At 31.9% G+C, this 21,662-nt stretch overlaps 1 protein-coding gene and 1 pseudogene across 1 annotated transcript; both read right to left on the bottom strand.

Annotated features, from left to right (window-relative positions):
• Positions 1-15,986: 15,986 nt before the first annotated feature.
• On the bottom strand, positions 15,987-16,584 carry LOC114165509 (annotated as a pseudogene).
• Positions 16,585-17,464: 880 nt separating this feature from the next.
• Positions 17,465-19,516, bottom strand: LOC114165508 (proline-rich receptor-like protein kinase PERK9). The gene is made up of 4 exons (XM_028050114.1): positions 19,510-19,516; positions 18,866-18,890; positions 18,288-18,656; positions 17,465-17,888 (listed from the first exon to the last, which is right to left on the bottom strand). Exons 1-4 carry the CDS (start codon positions 19,514-19,516, stop codon positions 17,465-17,467), a joined length of 825 nt encoding a protein of 274 aa, XP_027905915.1.
• Positions 19,517-21,662: the final 2,146 nt, after the last annotated feature.

Raw genomic sequence — 21,662 nt, 5'->3', positions numbered from 1 at the left:
ACAGAGTCCTTAGTCTATAGAATTGTGTTATGTAATTTATGATTGGTATTGAAGATATCGATAATGTTAATGGCTGGAGTTTAGTCATCTTGTTTTATTATTATATGTTCAATTTTCAATTATTTCTAATATTAGCCTTAGAATGACAACGACATGTCACTATTGAGATGATTTTATAATTTTTAAGATGGTTTTATAATTTTGAAATCAATACATGTTGCAAAAATTCTGAAATTATTTCACCTAATTATTCTTAGAGTTAATCATTACATATTTATTTGCTTCAAAGTTTGAAAATTTCCGCAGATTTTAAAATGTATTTTAAAGAATTGGACGAAAAATATTAATTGTCCTTAACTTTTAATTGACGTGATATTTCATAAATGAGAATTATAAAAGTTTTTCTTTTCACATATATCATGTCAATAGTCAAACTTCAAATATATTATGATAATACCGTTAGAGTCGATCATCGCATATAAAATATTATCACCAGGAACCTAATTTATTTTTACAGTTTAATCTCTAAAAAGTTTGAAAAAAATCTTTAAGTTAATTCTCTAAATAATATAAAACTAATAATAGTCAAACTCAATATAATACATAGAAGACAGACATTATATTCCTGTTCACATATTATTTTAATATTTAATTCTGTTCACCATTTATGATCTGGTCACTTTCAAGTGATTATGGATATGAAGCATACACTTATGTGATTGTTTGGCTGCACTTATAATAAATAAGTCTGATGGGACTGTCAACTTCGAAAATACATGATCTATTTTTGTTGTCTTGCAATTTAATAAGACAATGTCATTATAATTATTAATCATTTATCTAATTTTCTTATTTTGGTTTATTTCCTTTTTTCTACTGAAGAAATAAGGATACTTTTTCCTTTACAAATTCATATATCATAGATTTAATTATATTTTACGTTCTGCTAAATTTAGAAATTTTTAATTTAGTTCCTAAAATAATTTTTTGTTTTATTGAATATTAAATTTATTTTTTTAATTGAGTTTTTATTGTTAAATTTTCTATTAACTAAGTGACATAAGTGTTAAGTGACCGGATTTTATCATGTCATCTTAGTGAGTTACCACTATATATAATTTTATTATTTTAAAATTTTATAATTATAATCTTAATAATTTATGTTTTTCCCAATAATGTGAGAAAATGTCCTATTCCTCTCCTGTATCGGTGCAAGAGATGTGGCAATCAAGGACACAATGTGAGAAAATGTCCTATATTCCTCTTCACACACTGGACTAGCAAAAATCAATACAAAGTCTCAAGTTCATCCTCATTTTAGTAAGTTTGAATTAAGTTTGACTTCATTTTAGTAATATGATACTATTATTTGTGAACTGAATTAAATTTATCTTCTTTATTCTGAAAAAAAAAAGTAGAAATCAAGGTTTGAAGCATGTCAACCACCAACAATTGAATTTGAAAGAATATAAATTTTAGAATGCTACGCTTTTTCGAATAATTTGGTTTCAAGACTATCTGTTTTGTTAATTTTTTCTTTAAAGCTTGAATGACATATCTTTTGGTGTACTCAAATAATTATGGTTTCATATGTTAATTGAATGAGAATCATTGTGCTCTTTTATGATGTCCAAATTTTAATGTTGTTGGTTATTGAATCGTACAGTAATACTATTAATAAAAAAATATGAGATAATATAATAATAATGATTACAACAATAATAATATTGACATGTATATGAATCAAAGAATATTAATCAGAGACTCAATAATTCTTATAACAATAATAACTAATAGATAACAAATAAACGACGTAAGGAGTAGAAATAGTCTAGGTAGAGACACGCATAGCGTTATTGTACCGGGCAATATGCACTTCTCTCCCAAGATACAACAACCCGTTAGATCGATCAAGTGCAACAAAGGATCTCTGAATCTTATGAGCATCACTATTTTAAGAGATAGTATAAAGAAGAAAAGAAGAACACTTTTGAGGGAACTTTAGTGTTTGTTGTCTTTTCCCATGCACTTAGGTGATATTTATAGGTAGAAAAGAGAGACAAAGACGTAAATTGTAATAATAATATAGTTGTTACCCATAAATAACATTAACCCATAAAATTAAAAGTCCATGAAAAATATTAGTAATAGTAGACTTTTATTTTAATTATTTATTTTTTAAATTATATTAAAATATTTCCAACAATCCCCACATAATTTAAAAAATAAAATAAAAAATATATATTATCTTTTAAAACAAAATATTGTAGTTCAGCGTAAGGAACCTTCGAGATTTAAGCCTTACACCTAGTGCTTATAAACTTCCACCCGAGAAGATGCAAAGACTTAATTGTCTTGAGCTATATCCCTTGTGACCAGGTTTTAGTAAGTAACACATACAATATCGATGTTCATTATAGGTTCTAATCAGTGGTTTCAGTTATGGCCTTGTGCATGTATCTTGTTTCATGAGTGTCACTTAGAGACTTGCCAATGTCTCACAATGGGGGTCCCACTGTCACACACACTAGGTAAACCTTTAAAAGGTGGTTTGTTACTCACACCCCAACAATAATTGTCATTTGATTTATTATGATGTATTTTATAAAATAAGTATAATAATGCATATACCTGAACCTTATTATTACCACAATTTATAGTACATCTCGTCATAGGATTGAGACATAAAATTTAATCAAATTAGATGGTGTACTTTAGTCAATAACAACTTCGTTGTTATCCATTAAACTTCATTCCATGGGATTACTATTCATGTGGAGATGAGTGTCCATTATTGTAACTAATTTTATGGGTTTTAGTCTCATTCCCCCAGACAAATCAAATATTTGTTGTTGCATCAACCTTTTGATAAGCATATCTACAATATTTCTTTCTGATCCGACAAAGTCAAGAGAGACAATACCATGAGTAATTAAGTTTCTAATATATTTGTCTCTCATTCTCATATGTCAATTTCATTGACATTTTTACTAAAAACTTTAAATATAACAATTTGATTGTCAGAATGTATTGAAAAAAGGAATAATTTATGCTTGCATAGTAGTAGATAATGACATAACAACAATTTTTTAACATATATTAAATGTGGTTCTTCTTCTTCTTCTATTTTTTTTTTCTGTAACTCATAAGAATTTTATCACAACCTTTTGTAAGGAATTCAATTTGAGGATATGACAAAGATGATATAAAGTTTCACCCTATATAATTTCAGGCAAAGACAAGCTAAAACTTGAAGCATAACATTTACCATATCAAACAAAAGCATTTCTTTTTCTTTCGCTGCACCATTAGATTAACACTATAGGAAGATGTTACTTAATGAATAATACTATGAGTTTTACATAAAAACACTCATTTATAAAGACATGTATTCTCATTTCTAAAGACATATATATTCATCACTTTCCTTTCTAATTAATTTTGTACCTCAAAATTTTATAATTGAATGACCTCTAACCAAACTTCTCACAAGTTCTAATAATAGTATGTCATATATCATAACTTATGTTTGTAATCATCATAGAAAAAATTACTAAATATTTTATCACAAGATAAATGTACTTAATTCAAACATATTATCACAACTATATCATTTACCAACAAAAACATGTTTAGAAATAATAATTCTATTGCACTAAAAAACCACTTCATAACCTTGTTGAGCAGCAAGGAAGTTTCTAAATTCATAAACATAAAAAAATCATTTTAAAAAAAATCTAAAAGACAAGTTTAATTTTATTTGACTATCCCCTCAATTTTTCATACGAAGATTATTGTTTTTAGCACACACATGATCATATATATATATATATATATATATATATATATATATATATATATATATATATATATATATATATATATATATAAAGCATGATGTCAATTAAAATAATTCATTTTAATTTTATATCATAAACAACATTTTTAAATTCATCAATATGATAAACAAAATTATTATTGGTATTTTTTTTCATATAAATATCAAGATAAACTTTTTTTTCTTGCAAATGCATAGTTTTTATAACTCAATAATAGTTTTAGTATGAAAAACATTTTATAATTACTTTCATAGAAAACACTTAAAATATATTCATGATTTATAACATCTTTATCAGTTGTAAGAGTACAAGATATTAAAACATAAATTAATATAATATAAAAAAACATTAGTTTTAGATATCACAAAAAAAGTATTCAGTGAGCCAAAATTTAATTTATTCATAATTTCATTTATTGTTACCAATAGAAATAAAAACAATTATACGCATATATTTTTAGGCTAAGTTGAGACTGATTTAATTGTAACCATAACAAACACATTAGTTCATAAAATGTGTTTTCAGTCCTCAACTCTATATTGTTTTTAATTTTAGAAATGAATACAAATGAGTAATAAAAATAGAAATAACAAGAGTTTTCTCTCTAAGAATGTTAAAAAATGATTAAACAAATAATATTATTAATAAAAAATATGAAATAATATAATAATAATTATTAGGGCAATAATAATACTAACATATATGGATCAAAGAATATTATTAGAGACCCAATAATTTTTATAACAATAATAAAAAATAGATAAAAAATAAATGAGATAAGAAGTAGAAATAGTCGTTAACCATACATAACATTAATTCATAATATTAAAAGTCCATGAAAAATATTAATAATAGTAGAATTTTATTTTAATTATTTATTTTTTACATTATATTAAAATATTTCCAACAAAAGATTTGTTGATGAATCATATAGAATTCAATAAAATTATAAAAATATAAAAATATAATTCGATAGTTAAAACTATGAAGTGAATCGCAATTCAACTTTAATAAACTTTAAGAGTACAATATTTAAGCGTACAATATTTATTCCTACAAAGTTTAATTTGTACAACTATATATACAGTGGATGATGATGAAATTAGACTATACTTATTATTGATATCCTATAAAATCATAAAATTAGAAATCATAAAACTAAAATTTATAAAATTTTAAAATAATAAGAGACAACTCAGCGGGTGACATGAGAAAATAATAACAATGTCAACCACTTAACAATCATGTCACTCGTTAATGGAAAAATTTAACAATGGGACTCAAGTGAAAAAAATGAATTTATTGAGTACTCAATAGGCCATAAAACTTTATTAAGGACTCAAGTGAAAATTCATAAATTTATCAGGGACCCAAAACATAATTAAGCCTATAAAGTAATATATATTCAGCTTTTTTAGGATGTAAACTTCTATTTATATTGAGTTTATGGGGCCATTTATGTTTTAAAATATGTTTGGAGAAAGGGATTCCAAAGGCTTTGTTGGAGAGTGATTCTTCTTTAGTTTGTCATGGTGTTTTGGACAAACAAGTGATTTCTTGGAGTCTTAGAGGGAGATAGTGTCGGTGCTTGCCTTTTTGTACGCATATGCAATTCAAAGTTTCTCATATTTATCGTAATAAAAATCGTTGTACTGATAAGTTAACTAATTTAACTTTGATTTATAGAGAAAAATATAAGTGGTTTAATGTTTTATCTCCATGTATTTATTTATATTTTTTTCATAATAGGTATATTTTACCCATGTTTCATGAATTGTAATTTTTATCATGAGTTTAGTGTTGTCCCCTCAAGCTTTGTGTTCTTTTTTTTTTCTTTTTAATAAATTTTTCTATGATGACAAATGATTGATGGACTTTGAGATGCCAGCATAACATAGATGTCAAATTCATAATGATGCCAAATTCAATTTTAAAAATGCGTACTGGTAATTTTGTAAATATTTTGTCCAATTTGACGTCGGACCCCTCACAACAAAAGTCAATTTCCAATTTGACGTCAACCCTAGGTCCAACAAACGTTAAATAACGTAGGACCACCCTCAGTCTGACATTATTTAATGTCTATTGGCCCTAGGGACGATGTTAAATTAGCTTTCAAAATTTCAGAAATAGCTCTTTCACCTTTCTCTTTCTCATTTGTGTGAAACCTCCCACCAAAGTGCAACTATGACACCAAACTCATAAGAGCAAGTTCTTCAACCCTTTTCACTCCATCTTATTATGGTGGTACTCGTTTGAGTATGAACTTTTGAGGATAGACAAATTCCAATTTTGAATGTAAGTACAAGGACTAAAAACATACCTAACCTAAAAATAACTATTCTATTTATTATTTTTTCTGATGTATATATTCTTTTAAAATGCAATTTAAACATATATCAAATGTAAATATATAAATATAAACTTTAATAGAAACAAGTCAAGAACAAAATTTTAATCATCTTTAAATACCACTCTTGCATATGTATCTATATATGTTTGTACATATAGTATAATAAAACAAACAACACATAAAAAAAAGAACTTATTAAAAGACAACTTAAAAAATGTATACAATGAAATATTGTGATTAGTAAACAAAAAACAATCTAATTTTGTCAAAATATCCATATACAAAAATGTGAAAACTACACATGGATTTATACATCAACAGATAGATTTTGTAAGATTAGTATCAAGTATGCTTCATTAATGACTAACACTTGATCCAATATAAAAGACTTAGATTTACAAGCAAACATATTAGTAATAGATCAAGGTAAGTTTATTACAAATCAAAGGCATATATGCTTGTCACCTTGTGCAAGAAATCTCAACTTCTCACTACCTGATATCTAATTCATTTGAGTTAAACTATTAGTGAAGCAAAAATACCTCTATTACAACGTAAATTTCAATACCTAATACTCAAATCAAACAATGATTCACATGAGACCTGTCAATTTGGCCCATCCCATAGAACTCGACCATAACCCATATGGGTTGGGGTCACAAAGTACATTGGGCCAAAAAGTCCCCCACGAAATGCCCATAAAGCCCTATGGATCAAAGCTAGACTAAGGGCTTTTTTTAAATATGAAAAACTTTTATTTTTTAAAATAATATGGGACTTTAGACCTAGGATAGTCTGTCTCAACCTTTTATATGGGCTAACCCGTCTCATCCTTTAGCTTTGACCGATATATCTTGACCATCGGCCTAGACTGGTCTATCCCTACCCTTGGCTTGAACCGACGAGTCTCAACCTTCAACATGACACGTTTCATATCGACCTTTAGCCTTGACCAACCAATCTTAGGCTTAGCCAGGCTTGTCTTGACATTCAACCTTAAGTGGCCCGCTTGACCTTCGGTCCGGTGTACGCCATCTCGACCTTCGACCTGGGCTATCTCGTCTCGAAATTTGTCTTGATCAACTCACCTTGATATTTGGCTGAGGCTAACCTGTCTCGACCTTTGCTCGGACAAGCCCATCTCGATTTTCTACCCGGGTCAGCTTGACCAAACCTTTCTTCAAGCCTGATCTATCTAGACCTTCATCTTGAGTCGAGTTGTCTCGACCTTCCCTCGTCTCAAGCCGTCTTAACATTTTTCTCGAGCTAGTTGATAACGATGTCGTTACCGTGATCAAATTAATACTACTTTTCTATAACAACTTCAATATTGTTTAGAAAGTATTCAACAAAATAGAAAGGGTAAAGTAACCCAAAGTCGTCTCCCAACGAACACGAAATTGATTTATAACAAATTAGTTCTTATAAAATTTATACAAAAGGGTTAGTCAAATAAAATGAGAAATAAAGAAATAAAGTTGGAAAAAGATAAAAAATATAAAAACAATGATAAAGAAAATAGATTGATTTTACTGCTTTTTCAAAATAGAATCATCATCGGTTATCTAAAGATTATTGCTCAATTAATTATTGTTGTAGATTCGCAAATTAATCAATGTAAAAAGTCTCAATTAGTTTGTTGCCTTTCTCACTTTTAACCAAAGTACAATATCAATTAAAATTGATACCTTTTAGATTATCTACATTAAATTCAACCAAAGAACAATCTCAATCAAATTTTACTATGCCTAATCATGTCTATTCTTTTGTCTCCTCGCCAAATAAAAAATTTAATTAATGAAAGTAAAATCTCGACTAATTTTAGTTAGAGTAAATACCTTTAACCAAAATAAAGTCTCAATTATTGGTAAAAACTCATTTAATCACATGAAAGTTTCTAAATAAAAATTAAAGTAAAGTCTCAATTAAATTTAAAAACCTTTCAACTCATGTGATTAGCATTCATTTAGACTTAAACACTTCGCTAATTATCTAGCTTGTAAAAATCATTACTTTTTACATGATTCAAAGACAAAAGACATAGATGAATGAAAACCACAACAATAATAAAAAGAACAAAGAAATTATTTCATTCTAACCTCAAAATTCATAATGAAATTACAATGGAATCAACCCAAGAAGTTTATCACTTTATGAAATGTAAAATAAAATAAAAATAGAATAAGAGAGTGGAGAAAGAAGGAAATTAAGTCCCCCTAAGGGTTCTTAAACTCCGAAGTTTTGAATTTTTCCCTTTTTACTTCCCCTTGGTATCTTTATATAGGACTTGGACTAGGCTTTTCTATTGCTAAAATGTCTCAAATATCTTTTAAAATAAAGATAAAGATAAATATTATTTATCTTTATAGTGATTATGAATATTTAAAAATATTTGGAGAGATATAATCATTTTATTTGTTGGTGGAATATCTTCCAAATAATTAACAGATTTATCAGTTTTAAAAATATATGAAAGATATTCTCGGTTGATATTATCTAATTAATTATCTAAATAATTAGCAACAAATAAATCTTGCCCAAAATTCCAATTCAGCCCCTATGCTCTTGTAGTCCAAATTTGCAGAGAAATCCCAATATGTCAATAATTGCATCTTAACCCTTTTTTATTTGACCAACATTGACTATCTTTGACAACACTTTGACTATCTTTGACTGTCCATTGAGAGGCTGACAAATGGCAGCGTATTGTTGACTAGATTTGAAAGTGGTGGGTTGATGACCTGGCATGATTTTGGCTTGATTTTGTAACATGAACAATTCAATTTCGCACCTTTAATGAACCAAATTTAACTTCAACTGCATTAACAAATATTAGAATATCTAAAAATATTTTATGCAACTAAAATAACTTTTTAAGACATTTTTATCGCACAAAAATTCAATTAAGCACTCAAAATTTAACATTAAATGAGGCAATAAATATGAACTCATCACTAGTCGATTTCAACCTTCGACACTGGTTATATTTTCTCAATCTTCGAGCCAGGCTGACTTGTCTGGACCATTAGTCTGAGTCGACCCATCTCAACCTTCATCTTTTGGCAGATTGTCTCAAACTTTGACTAGCCTCGTTTGGACATTTAACTCAATCCAATCGATCTCAACCTTTTAGCAGTCCCTATAAATCTTGATCTTGGGCCACGCCAATAGGTCTCGACCTTCAGCCTTGACTAGTCCATATTGACCTTTAACCCGAAATGACCCGTCTCGTCCTTCGACCTAGACAACCCTTTCTCGATCTTTATCTCGACATAGGTCATCTCAACCTTCAAGTCGAACTGGCCTATCTTGTAAGACCTGTGAAAATTAATTAATTAAATAATTAATTAATAAATAAATTCGGGTAGTGGGAGCCTTTATGACATTAAATTCTGACATGTATGATGTGGAAAAGTACTAACTCAAATGGTTAAGAGTACTTAATTGTGTGAAAGGACTTGGGTTTGAGTCCTATGTATGTCATTTATGTGCTATATACTTTATAATTATTTTAATAATGTGTTGGATCATGATGAGGGTTGAATGGTTGTGCATTGATTTGACATTGGCATGGTTATGGGTTTGAATCTTGGTAGGACCAAATTAAGCTTTCTTTTTGCCAATTTTTCGTTGGGCATGAATATGAAAGGGTAGAGAAAACCCTAGATGAATGGGCAGCCAAGGGAGGCTGGAAAAATAGTCCATAATGGACTTTGAATGGTAATTAAGTTAGCTTAATGCCAATTATCGTTTTTATCTTCATCATTGCCAATTAAGGCACTTTTTAGTGGGAATTAAGGGAGAGAGAAAGAGTTTTGGTGATGCCATTGTTGAGCATTGTGAGAGGTGCGAATTCAAAGAGTGTGTGGTGAGAATTTAGTGCATTTGGGAGCTGAATTGAAGGGAAGTGCTAGGCGGCCTAGTGATGAAAGAGGAACTCTCCAAATTTCCAATTTTAAGCAAAGGAATTTCAGGTTAGGGGAGCTGAACCCGAAATTTTATGTTGTTGTATTATGTGCATTGATGTATGATGTGAATCTGCAAGTTTCCCTTTGAATCGACTCAAAAATGTTAGGTTTCTAGAAATTTTCTAGAAATCGCCTGGCGGGTGATGAATTCCTGCCAGGCGACTCATCATTACTATGCTAATTCTGGGTTCTAGAGATGGAATCGCCTGGCGGACAGTCTCGTTTGGTGGTTTACCCAATTCTAGGTTTCTCTAATGAAGGGCCTAACGGTGGTGATTGAACTGTCAGGCGATGCGAGCCATGTTGGCTCGACTTTGGTGTTTTCAGAGTCTTGGTCATTTTGGTTAGTGTAATTGGTACTGTGATTATGAATTCATGAAAAGGAAATGATTAAATTGGGAAATTTATGGTGGTGAGAGAGAGAATTAAATGTAATTAACTATGTATGCGTGCTAGGTTTGAACAATTGGAATTTTGAGGTTTTGGAGGGATTTGCGTGAGCTAACGTGAACTAATATATGGTATTGAAAGTATGATGTGTTGATATTAATCATAAGTGTATGACAATAGCGCATTGGGTGGAAAGTTTGAGAGATTGGGATGAAGTGGGGAAGTTGAATTCTCGTAGGTGTATGACAACGTTTTGGGTTTCCAAAACTAATGCATCGCCTGGCGACAGGCTAGGAGTCGCCAGGCGCTCTGTCGCCAGGCGCCAGTGCAGAGGGAGGGTTCTGTGTGTGTCTTTTGGTTATGCTTGTGAGGTTGGATCTCTGGAGGAGTATAATTAATTATGATACAGTGGGATTAGTGTAGTAACAGGGAGTGATAAAACGAGTATTGAGTTTAATGGTGTGAAGCTATATAAAGTGAAACGCCAAAGTTTTGAGAGAAATCGGACTGCATGAAGATTGAGTTGGTATTAATTGTGATTCTAAGTGATTGAAATATTGTGTTCATATCAAATGTAGGAAGCCTTTTATATCTTGAGTTTGCGTAGAGAAGGATGTCGAAGTACATGATTTTGTGAATAATTTAGTTGAAGGGGTAATTATGTTGTTGTAAAGGTACGATAAACACTCATGATTAACAGAGAAATAACATTGGAGTTGGTTGACTGCCATAGTTTGGTGGTTAGGACAAGTGGGTTGCACCCTTAGGAGAAAGTGAAGGATATTATAGTAGTAAGTGGGAATGATGTTGGACATTGTATAGGGGTATATGCCTCTATATTAGACATATATATAAAAGGAGTTAATGGCCTGGATGTGTGAGATTACAGGACAAAAGTGGTGGAATTTGGTTAAGAGTGTGCCAAACCAGTAACCATGCATTATTGGTGCAGCGCAGGTTTGGAACCACCAGGCAGAAGCTGTAGTTTCAGAGAGCGTTAGAGAGGTGTGGCGCCTGGCGACGAAGTTCAACCTCCCAAGCGATGACTAGTGCCCAAGGGTTCTATAAGACGCGAGGCGCCTGGTGGTAACTGCAAAGGCAGTGTGTTTCAAGGCGTGTGGCGCCTGGCGGTATATGTCCCCCGCCAGGCATTCTGGAAACCTGTTACGCCTAGCGCTTAGGTGTAGCGCCAGGCGATATTGATGAAGCAAGGGTGTTTTGTTTCTTTTGAATGTGCGTGGTCTACAAGTTTTGGTGATGTCTCTAAGTTCGGCTTGTTGGTGTTCCTTGAGTTATGGCTTAGAGTGTATCCCTTGAGTTATGGCTCGGAACGTATCTCTTGAGTTATGGCTCGAGATAGGAGTTAAGCATGTAGCATTTCTTAAGTTGTGGCTCAAAATGGCATCTCTTGAGTTGTGGCTCGGGATGGCGGATGAACACGTGGAACTGTTGAGTTGTGACTCAGGTTGACGAGTGTTGCGGGTGTGAGTGTGCATGTTGTGGCGTGTACGAATGGGTTCAGTTAGATTGCTCTCCTCAGTATTAAGCTGACAAGTTTGGTAGTCTTGGGATGTTACGAATGTTGTTCGTATTGGGAACTCCACTGGCATTACGATGTGTGATCCATAGCATGGTTTTCCGCATGTGCTCTATCTACCGTGGCTGATAGGTGTGACAGCAAGACATCTTGAGGTACTCATCAGAAGACGTAGAACACGGTGAACATGGTGGTGGCCATGTGTTATTGAATCAAAGGATGGAATTCCTTTATTGTGTTGTATGTATATATGTATATTCTATATTTTTATTTTGTTAGCTCACGCTATCTGCTTGTGGTTGGCGATGATCGTGTATGCGGTATACGTGAGCAGATGATGTTGCAGGTGGATCTAGTGAGACATAGAGCCGGAGCGGGGCTAGGTTAGGAATTTTTTAGAGATTTTATTATGTTTTTTTGAATCAGTTGTAATACTTTATATTACTAAACTTGGATATTGATGATGAATTTTATATTGAAGTTATATTAGAGGTTTTGATAATATTTATTACTATTATAAAGTTTTAAATTTCTCGCGTTTTTGGGAAATGATGTTTTAATAAATGAAGTATTTATTATTTCTATTTCTATTTTATTTATTTAAACCCTAATATCAGATCTGGATGTTACATATCTCAACATTCGATCTAGATCGAGCTATCTCGATCTTTAACTCGGTTCAAATCATCTTAATTGTTGCCCAGACCGTCCAATTTTGATTAGTTTGGACTGATACGTATTGACCAACTGCTTGAATTGACCAATCTCGATCTTCAGCACGAGCCATCCCTTCTCGACCTTCTTCACAAGTAGTCCATTCTCGACCTTCAAATTAAGCTAGCCCATCTCGACCTTCGGCCCCGGCCAGTCCATCTCGATCTTCGGCCCATGTGGGCCCTTCATTTCAACCTTCAGTCTAGGTTGACTCAATTCAACCTTCAGTTTGAGTTGACTTGGTCGAATTTCGATCCGGCTTGACTCATGTTGAACTTCAAATCAGGACAACTCAACTTGACCTTTGACCCTAGACTGAAGGTGTATTTAAAAAGTTAATTAAAGTCTCATAAGGGCCAAGCCCACCTTGTCCATGGCCCTAACCCATGGAAATGGGGCTTATTATCAGGTGGGTTAGGTGTGGACCATGAACCTAAGCTATAAGTGTTGGAGGAGAAAGTCTGACCATTGTTGTCTTATTTGGGCCTTATCCTCAAACAATGATACAACATTATTATGTAGTAGTGTTAAAAGTAAGGTACATTTCATGCATAAGTTAGAAGTGCTACCTTTGTCCAATTTTCATGAATTCATGCCTGAATGCATGATGTAGTAGCCACATTCGAATGAAATAATCTTCTTATTACACAAAAATAAGTGAAGGAAAAATTAATATCATACAACTTTAGCAAAAAATAATTAATTTAAGGATTAAATTATATCTAACCTTAGGAGAAAAGCACAAACAGGGTCAAGCATAAATCGAGCCAACTCAACTCGGCACAAGTTATGCCAAGTTGGGCCAAACCCATGTCAGGTATAATTAAGTAAAGCCCTTGTTAGGTTCGATCTAAGTTACAAAGTGTCGGGTAAGGATGGGCCTAAATAATGAAAAATTGGTTAGATTGGATAAGCACAAGTCGTCCTAGGTCAAGTTAGGCCTAAGCAAGTTGGGTTGGGTCGAGTCTACATCAAGTTGGGTCCATATCAAGAAAATTCACGTCGAGCCCACATTTGGAAACTCAACTTAGGCTAAGTCAAGTGAAAATCACGTCAGGTCGAGTTGCGTTAGACCCATGTTAGGTCCGTGTTTGGCCCATGTTAGGTCACATCGTGTTTAGCCCATGTTAGGTCACATAGGGTGGGAACCTTGTCAAGTTGGGTGTGAGTAAAGAAACGTCAAGTTCAATTGGACTCTAATCATGCAACATTAGGTTAGTCCCTAGTCAAGCTGGGTCGAGATGGAATCATATAGGTTGAGTTGGGTTGGATATGTTGAGTTGGGTCGGGTTTAAGTCAAGTTGAATTAGGTTGTGTTTAGTCAAGGTCCAGTTGAACTAGGTTAGGTTTGATCTCATCCAGGTTGTGACTAAATTAAGTCGAGCCAAGCTTAGTCTAAGTCAGGTTACGATTGAGTTACATCAAACCTTGTAATATAAACTGAAGAAAGAGAAAGATAGATTTCATGAAAGGAAAGTATATGGATATTATGATTAACAAAGAAACGATATAGAGAATAGATAGGCATGCATGAATAATATATAGAGGCCCATATTAGTTATTTACGTAACATCCCCCTATCACTTATATATGAGGAAGAAACAACCATAAGTTTTTGTATAAATATATCAAAAGAAGAAAAGGATAATGGCTTTGTGAGGACATCCACTACATGATATTGAGCTAGGATATGAATCAGTAAAACCAGTTTCTGATGAAGGTGGTCTCTATCAAAATGCACATTAAGTTGAAAATGCTTCGGTCTTGTATGCATAACACGATTAGCTACCAAAAGTATAACTCCTTGATTGTCAGAATAAATGTTGGTAGGAGGAACCGAAACAGAACTTCATTAAGAGGAGATTTGACCTAAATGAGATTAGCAAGCAAAGCTACAAAGCTTCGAAATTAAACTTTTTGTAGTGCTTCTGGAAACCTCTTTTTTCTTGTGGGAAGACTAGGAAATCACATTTAAACCAAGAAAAACATAGAATCTAGTTGTATACTTTCAATCATCTATGTCATTTCCCATCAGAGTCATTGAAATCGAAAAGACAAAGATTCTTGGCTAGTTGAAAAAGAAGGCCACTTGAAACAGTACCAATGAAATACTTGAGCATACACTTGACTGCTTTCTAGTGATACTCTTGAGGAGCATGCATATACTGACACTCAATGTTAACAACAAAAGCCATCTTCGGTCTTGTGATCGTGACATACTGAAGAGCACCCACTACTGACCTATAGAATGAAGGATCTTCAACAAAGACACTTCCATTTTTGGTAAAACGTAGATAAGAGATCATGAGAGTGAGACAAGGCCTCACAACAACTATGTTTGCCTTTGGAGGACATCACGAGCATATTTTTCTTGGGAAAGGTGTAGACACCCATCATCATTCCAAGTGGCTCCAACTCCAAGAAGTAATGTAGTTTACCTAAATCCTTGGAAGAAAAATTAGTGTGAAGATGTTTTATGATAAAAGAGGTATTAATGGAGTTATTTCTAGTGATAATAATGTCATCTATGTAAATTAAAAGAAAAAGAGTCGAGGAATAGGAAAACTTAGCATATAAAATCATTCTTCGTAGGATGAAATCTTGGCTAGATTAAGGTAGAACTAAGCTTGAGAAAACACGAATGACATAAATCATTTTGTTTAACTTGTAGACAATTTGAGAGTCATCATACGTGAAACTTGCATATATATACACAAAAAGATTGTTTGTTATACAAATGTATCCATGGTTGTTCAAGTAATATTTATTAAATGAATCATGCAAGTTCACATACAATAAATTGTTGGAGATCCCTCATCAATTAGATATATACTCAATTTATAGTATGTAAATGAGTGCTAATCTCATCTTACAAGTCTGTTTCGTTGGTTTGAGTTAAACTTAAAGTCTACTTCTTAAGATGGTTTTAGAATCATTTAAAGCTTATTCTGATAAGGTTTGTTATTTGTTGTGTTTATAGTGTCACACATAATTTTGTTGCTATCAGACCATCCTTAAATATCTAGTCTCATACTTGAGGTGTATATGAACCTCAACTTACAAGCTGATTTTGAAAGACTTAATTAGGTTTAAGTCCATTTCTTAAGAGAAATTAGATAGGTTTAAAGTTTTATTGAAGTTATGGGCTACAAAAGTTTAAATGTATTGGACTTATTAACTTTTACCTAACAAATAAACATTTGGACACCACCTTCAAGAAGTAACACTTTTCTTTCAAACTTGTCTATGGTGAAGATAGAAACTAGTATGGCAACAACATTAACACCTCCAATGATAATTGCAGACATGAGTGAAGCATCACCACCGAAGCCTAAAATCTGAAAGAGAATCAGAGCATAAAACATGACGACATTGATGCTAGTGAGTTGTTGAAAGGCTGGAATAAAAGTGCAGAAAGTTAGTTGAGGCCATTATTTTGGTCTTGTAATGTTCTTCCATGGATGTTCTACATTTTTTTGTTGTTTCACTAGCCTCATCAAGATCTTGATATTCCTCATCAAGTTTCTCAATGCCACAGATCGTTTGAAACATTTTCTTAGTTTTGTCATATTTTCCTCTTTCAATCAAAGAATTAGGTGTTTCAACTACACAGAGATCATATAGATAACAAAATTGCTGGCACAGCTCAACGCCTAGAGAATTCATCCATCCATTTGCATGCTTGGATGTACCATAGTTGATATAGTTTGCAACTAGGATACCAATTGTGATCATCATTTGGAAGCCAATATTGAGTGCTCTTTTAATTTTTGGCAGACCCATTTCAGACTCATTACAAAAATATTTGTTAAATACGACGGTTATTTGGGGTATAAAATGACGGTTTTGACTGTCATATTTTGCATGTATGGCTAGTACGGGTACCGCCATATATCCTGCCACCACAATGAATAATATGACAGTCTTGGACGAAACGTCGCAACACCCGCCATTAAATGCATTGTGCAAATAATGGCAGTTCGAACCGCCGTATTTTGTGCACAAATAATGACGTTTCAACTGCCATAATTTGAATGTGATATATGTTGGATTTTTTATTTTAAGCTAAATATAAGTATGTGTCTCTTTTACAAGGTGCATTGTCTCTTCTACAAGGTGCATTCCTTGAAGAGAATGAGACAAACATGTTTTTATTCTACTTTGTCACGAAATGGATATGTAGGTATTTAACTGCTATAGTAATAGGACATAAACTTTCTCTATCCCATGTTCATCATTTCGAATGAGAAAATGTGCGAAGGTAGAAGAAGATGCATTGAAGAAAAACAATCAAGGAAATCAAAATCAAAATCATGTCATTCAATGAAATACTTGTTATATAGATATTTAAAACATACATTATTGGTCCAAGTTAAAAAGAATACTTACTGTAAAATAAATCTCACTCTATATACACATAAACAATAAATAAATAAAGAATAAAAACGTGTATCCTTTCTCCAGTAACTCAAGTAATCAAAGTAATCTTCTTCCTCAACACACACATCACTCTCAACATCAACCCTTTACTTAGTTGTTTGAACCGTGGTAGCTCCATCATCCCGTGCAGTGAAGTCTGGTTTGATCTCTTCTAATTGCCGTAGAACTAGGTGTACTTCAAGCCTAGTAGCAGGAGATGGATCAACACAATACAGTGCCAACTTCAATGTGCTAAGCAAATCATCCCAAATGGCTTTCCAGTTAGGAGTTCCAACATGATGACACCAAGACTGTACACATCAGTCTTTGTGTTAGGCTTCTTGGTCTTGGAAAGCTCTGGTGCATTGTAGCCAAGGCTTCCTGTAGTAGCAATGATGTTGGTGTTTGTAGAAGTTGTCATCACCCTTGAGAGACCAAAATCTGTTATGTGGGCTTTTGTTTGCTCATCCAATAGTACGTTGCTTGATGTGAGGTTCCCATGTACAATGTTCTCTTGGCTATGGAGGTTGCTTAAGCCCTTAGTCGCTCCAATAATTATCTTTATCCTTGTTGGCCATTCAATAACAATTTCATGCCCATGAGCTGCATTTGTTAGAATCAGATAAATCACAACACAATCAGTATCAGAAGCAATGACACAACATAATCTAATCACATAGTTTAGTACTTACAATGCAAGAATAAGTCATGTATTTATTAGTTTCAGAAGCAATGACACTACACATTCTAATCATTGTCAAGCACTCACCATGAAGAATTGATGCAATATCATATCAACATCAAAAGAAATGGCACAACATTGCAATATTAAAAAACTCAAATCAAACGAGATTCTAATTGCATTTGTAAATGTTAGATATATCAAATATTAGTCAATAATCAAAGTGCAAACTAATCAAAATGGAAATTGTAACAGAGGGAAAGAGGTGGAAAGACCTTGTCTGTGCTAGTAATTGCTTTGCCAGAAATAAAGAGATGCAGAGGGAATTCTCATGGAGACTGCTGGTGTGCCTAATTCGTTGAAGGTTTGGGCGGTGGAGGAATACACAGTGCGGTGAATACGAGAGAGAAATGGATCGCGACTAAAGCGAAATCCAAAACCCTGTTCGACATTGTTCAACAAAGCACGCGTTGGTGCCCAATCTGTGTGGCGAAGGAAGTCGCGAGGAACTCCACTTGCAGCGATGAGTTCTGCGATCTCCAGCGAGGGAGTCGATCTCCGGTGGGCTGGTCTTGGTTGATGACGAGATGTTGTGGAAAGGTGGAGTACTGGAAATGTCGAGTCGTTGCTAGGTCGCAATCGAAGTGGGAAGGAAGTCGCGACGAAGTTCTGTGGAAATGTTGAGCAGTGACGATGGCTTATCTCCGGCGGTGAGGGGTTTGAAAACAACAAGGGGTTGTGGAAGCGGCTTTGGCTTCAATGGCATGAACAAAAACGTCCATTGTAGGGTTTTGTCTTCACTTGAGAGATTTGAGAGAGTTTTATCTTGTCTCGTATCCTACAAATGCTATTAAAATTCAATTTTATTTTGTAATAAAAAATAATTAAATGAAAGGTGAAGAAAACAAGTAAATAAATAAGACGTGAATAAAAGAGGAACTGTGTAGGGAAAGATGGTGTTACGGGAAACGATGGCCACGAGAGAAATCTACAATAAGAGTATAATAGCGTTTATAAACGCCATATTTTGCATACAAAATATGGCAGTTATAAAACTGTCGTATTATGAAGCAAATTATGGTGGTTTTTTATAACCGCCATATTAAAATCGTCATATTTACCTCAATTTTTTGTAGTGACTTTTGTTGCAATAAACAAAGATGGAAAAGTTAATCATCATTTTCCTTGGAAAATAAAAAAGATAAACCAGATTAAATGATTACGATGTATAACTCATGTTAATTCTTACTTGGTTACAAAATCTCACTCCAATTCCTAAAAATAAACGACCAATGATAAGCATTTCAATATTCACAGCAAACCCATTCAATAGTGAACCAGTAAGAAAAAATAAGCCACTAATAAGCATAGAGGCTTTACGCCCTAACATTCTAGTTGTAGTAAAAGCAAAAGAAGAAGCTACTAGTGTAACAAGGTATAAGAAAGAGGTGAATAATGTAAGAAGTTGGTCGTCAAATTTGCAATATTGATTCTTGCTTTCTAATTTATCTTTCATCTATTTGTACACACTAGGGAAGAACCTCATCAAAATGGTTCCATAGAAGTCATTACTCCTGTAATACCAAGATCATATCTAAAGAGAATACCTCCCATTGCGGCCACAAAACATGTAATCAGTACAAATATTGTGACATTCCCCTCAAAATGTCACACTCTATCTAGAGAAAAGCTACATGTCATCTTTCGAATTGTAGTTGTGACAAATATCTTTACTCAATTTCACTCTCTTCTGAAAAAATGTTACAACAAAAATATGTTTCAATGGTCACTTATCCATTAATCTTTTCTATTAGAATGATGAATAAATTAATTAAATTTATTAATATTTGCTAGAAATTTGCAAATCAAATTAGTATTTACCTTAAAAACATTACTAATTAGAAATAAGATTTGAACTTTATTATTTGACTCGTTCATATTATTAATTTTTTCTCCTACATTTTAATTTATGTCTAACAAAGTATAATTACTTTTTTTTAATTCATAAACGTAGTTTTTTCCCATAAAAGTTTAAACTATATTTTCTCTGTTATATATATATATATATATATATATATATATATATATATATATATATATAATAATAATAATAATAATAATAATAATAATAATAATAATAATAATAATAATAATAATAATAATACACAAATATACTTGTAAGGTACAATGAAATGAAAGTGTAAATATTGGTAAACCTAAATTTATATTTACACCTTGTCTTTATTTTGATTAAATTTAAAAATAAAGAATCACGTTTTCGTCTTAGTTGTCACCTTATGTATATTTTATTTCAAAATTTTCAATTAATTAATTTTTATACAGAATGAATTTATCACAAAATAAATAAAAGATAAAAGTATAATTTCTATACATATATATTTTATTAAATTAAGTTGTGTAATTGATAAACTTAGTTTATTATACTTATATATTATAATAATTTAATAAACCTTAATTCTATATAATTTATAATATTATGGGTAATATTTAAGTTCTTGAATTTTATAAAATTATGAAAACAACTGAAAAATTAAAATACTTTCTATATTCAATAATATAGTTTTTTTATAATAATATGAAATTAAATATAATATTTTTTTTATTTGTAATGATTTTAATTATAATGGAGATTTAAGATAATCTCTGTATTATTGAAAATGACTGTGAACTTGAGATAAGATTGAAAAGAGTTATTATTAGTCTTTAGTCTCGAAAGCAACAATATTTAGTGTAGAAACTTTGTGGGTATATATTGGTCTCATAAGCTTGAGTGCACTTACAAAGCTTATTAAAATAGTGGTAGTTTTGAATTCTTATGAAGTAGAAATTATTCAATTTGTATGTCACTTTGGAAAAATAAAAGTTAAATATAAATACCAATTTGTTTCACTTGTGTGGTTTTGACATGAATGCATTTAGGCATTGTTTAACCTTCAATTTTATATTGTGAGCATGTGATGTACCAGACTCCATTTTTATCACTAGAAGGAAATCATCAAGTAAAATTAATTATTATATTGAGTAAATTATATATTCTTTTCTAAACTAAAATTTATTGATATTTAAAATAGCCTCTATTCTTAATAAAAAAAATAATTAATTTGTAAATTATACTCTAAATTGGTTTCTAACATTAACTATCAAGGTTTTACCTATTTATTATTATTAGATTCTAAATTAGTAGATAATGTTAGATACTAATTTAGACTTTGGTTCATAAATCAATTTTATATATATATATATATATATATATATATATATATATATATATATATATATATATATTATAATAGAGACTATTTGAGATATCAATATTTGTTAGTTTATGTTCTTAACATCATGAACAAATTTTTTTGACATCCCTAGTTCCAGGACTTCGATGGTAACTGAAACTGAGAGGGGGTGTGTTTCCCACATCATGCTTTCAAGCCGAGATGTTCTAGGTCCATGTCTCTTCAAGATTGAGAAAAGGTTGTTAGGAATCCAAGTGTGAGTTTAAGTCCCACATTGGCTAGAAATGAGAAAGTAGAGCATTATATAAGAATAAAGACCCATAAACCCATTGCCTTAAGGTTTTGGGTTGAGAGTGGTGTCAATGCCTTATGTGGTTGGGCTTAGGTCTCATTGGTGTTGTATTTCCCTAGTGAAACCCCCCTCTGTAGACCTAACAAGTGGTATCAGAGTCATTTTTTCTTAGTATGCTCTGTGGTTGCAACATTGTCTGATCTTCCACATAAAA

The sequence above is a fragment of the Vigna unguiculata genome, chromosome 10 (genome assembly GCF_004118075.2).
Source record: "Vigna unguiculata cultivar IT97K-499-35 chromosome 10, ASM411807v1, whole genome shotgun sequence".
NCBI lineage: Eukaryota > Viridiplantae > Streptophyta > Magnoliopsida > Fabales > Fabaceae > Vigna > Vigna unguiculata.
This window is presented reverse-complemented; position numbering and strand designations above follow the sequence as displayed.

Coding starts and splice junctions, on each gene's coding strand:
- LOC114165508 (XM_028050114.1), bottom strand. Junction 18,657..18,865: donor TCTCGTGGCCATCGTTTCCC/GTAACACCATCT, acceptor ATGCCATTGAAG/CCAAAGCCGCTTCCACAACC. Junction 17,889..18,287: donor TCTCGTATTCACCGCACTGT/GTATTCCTCCAC, acceptor CTATGTGATTAG/ATTATGTTGTGTCATTGCTT.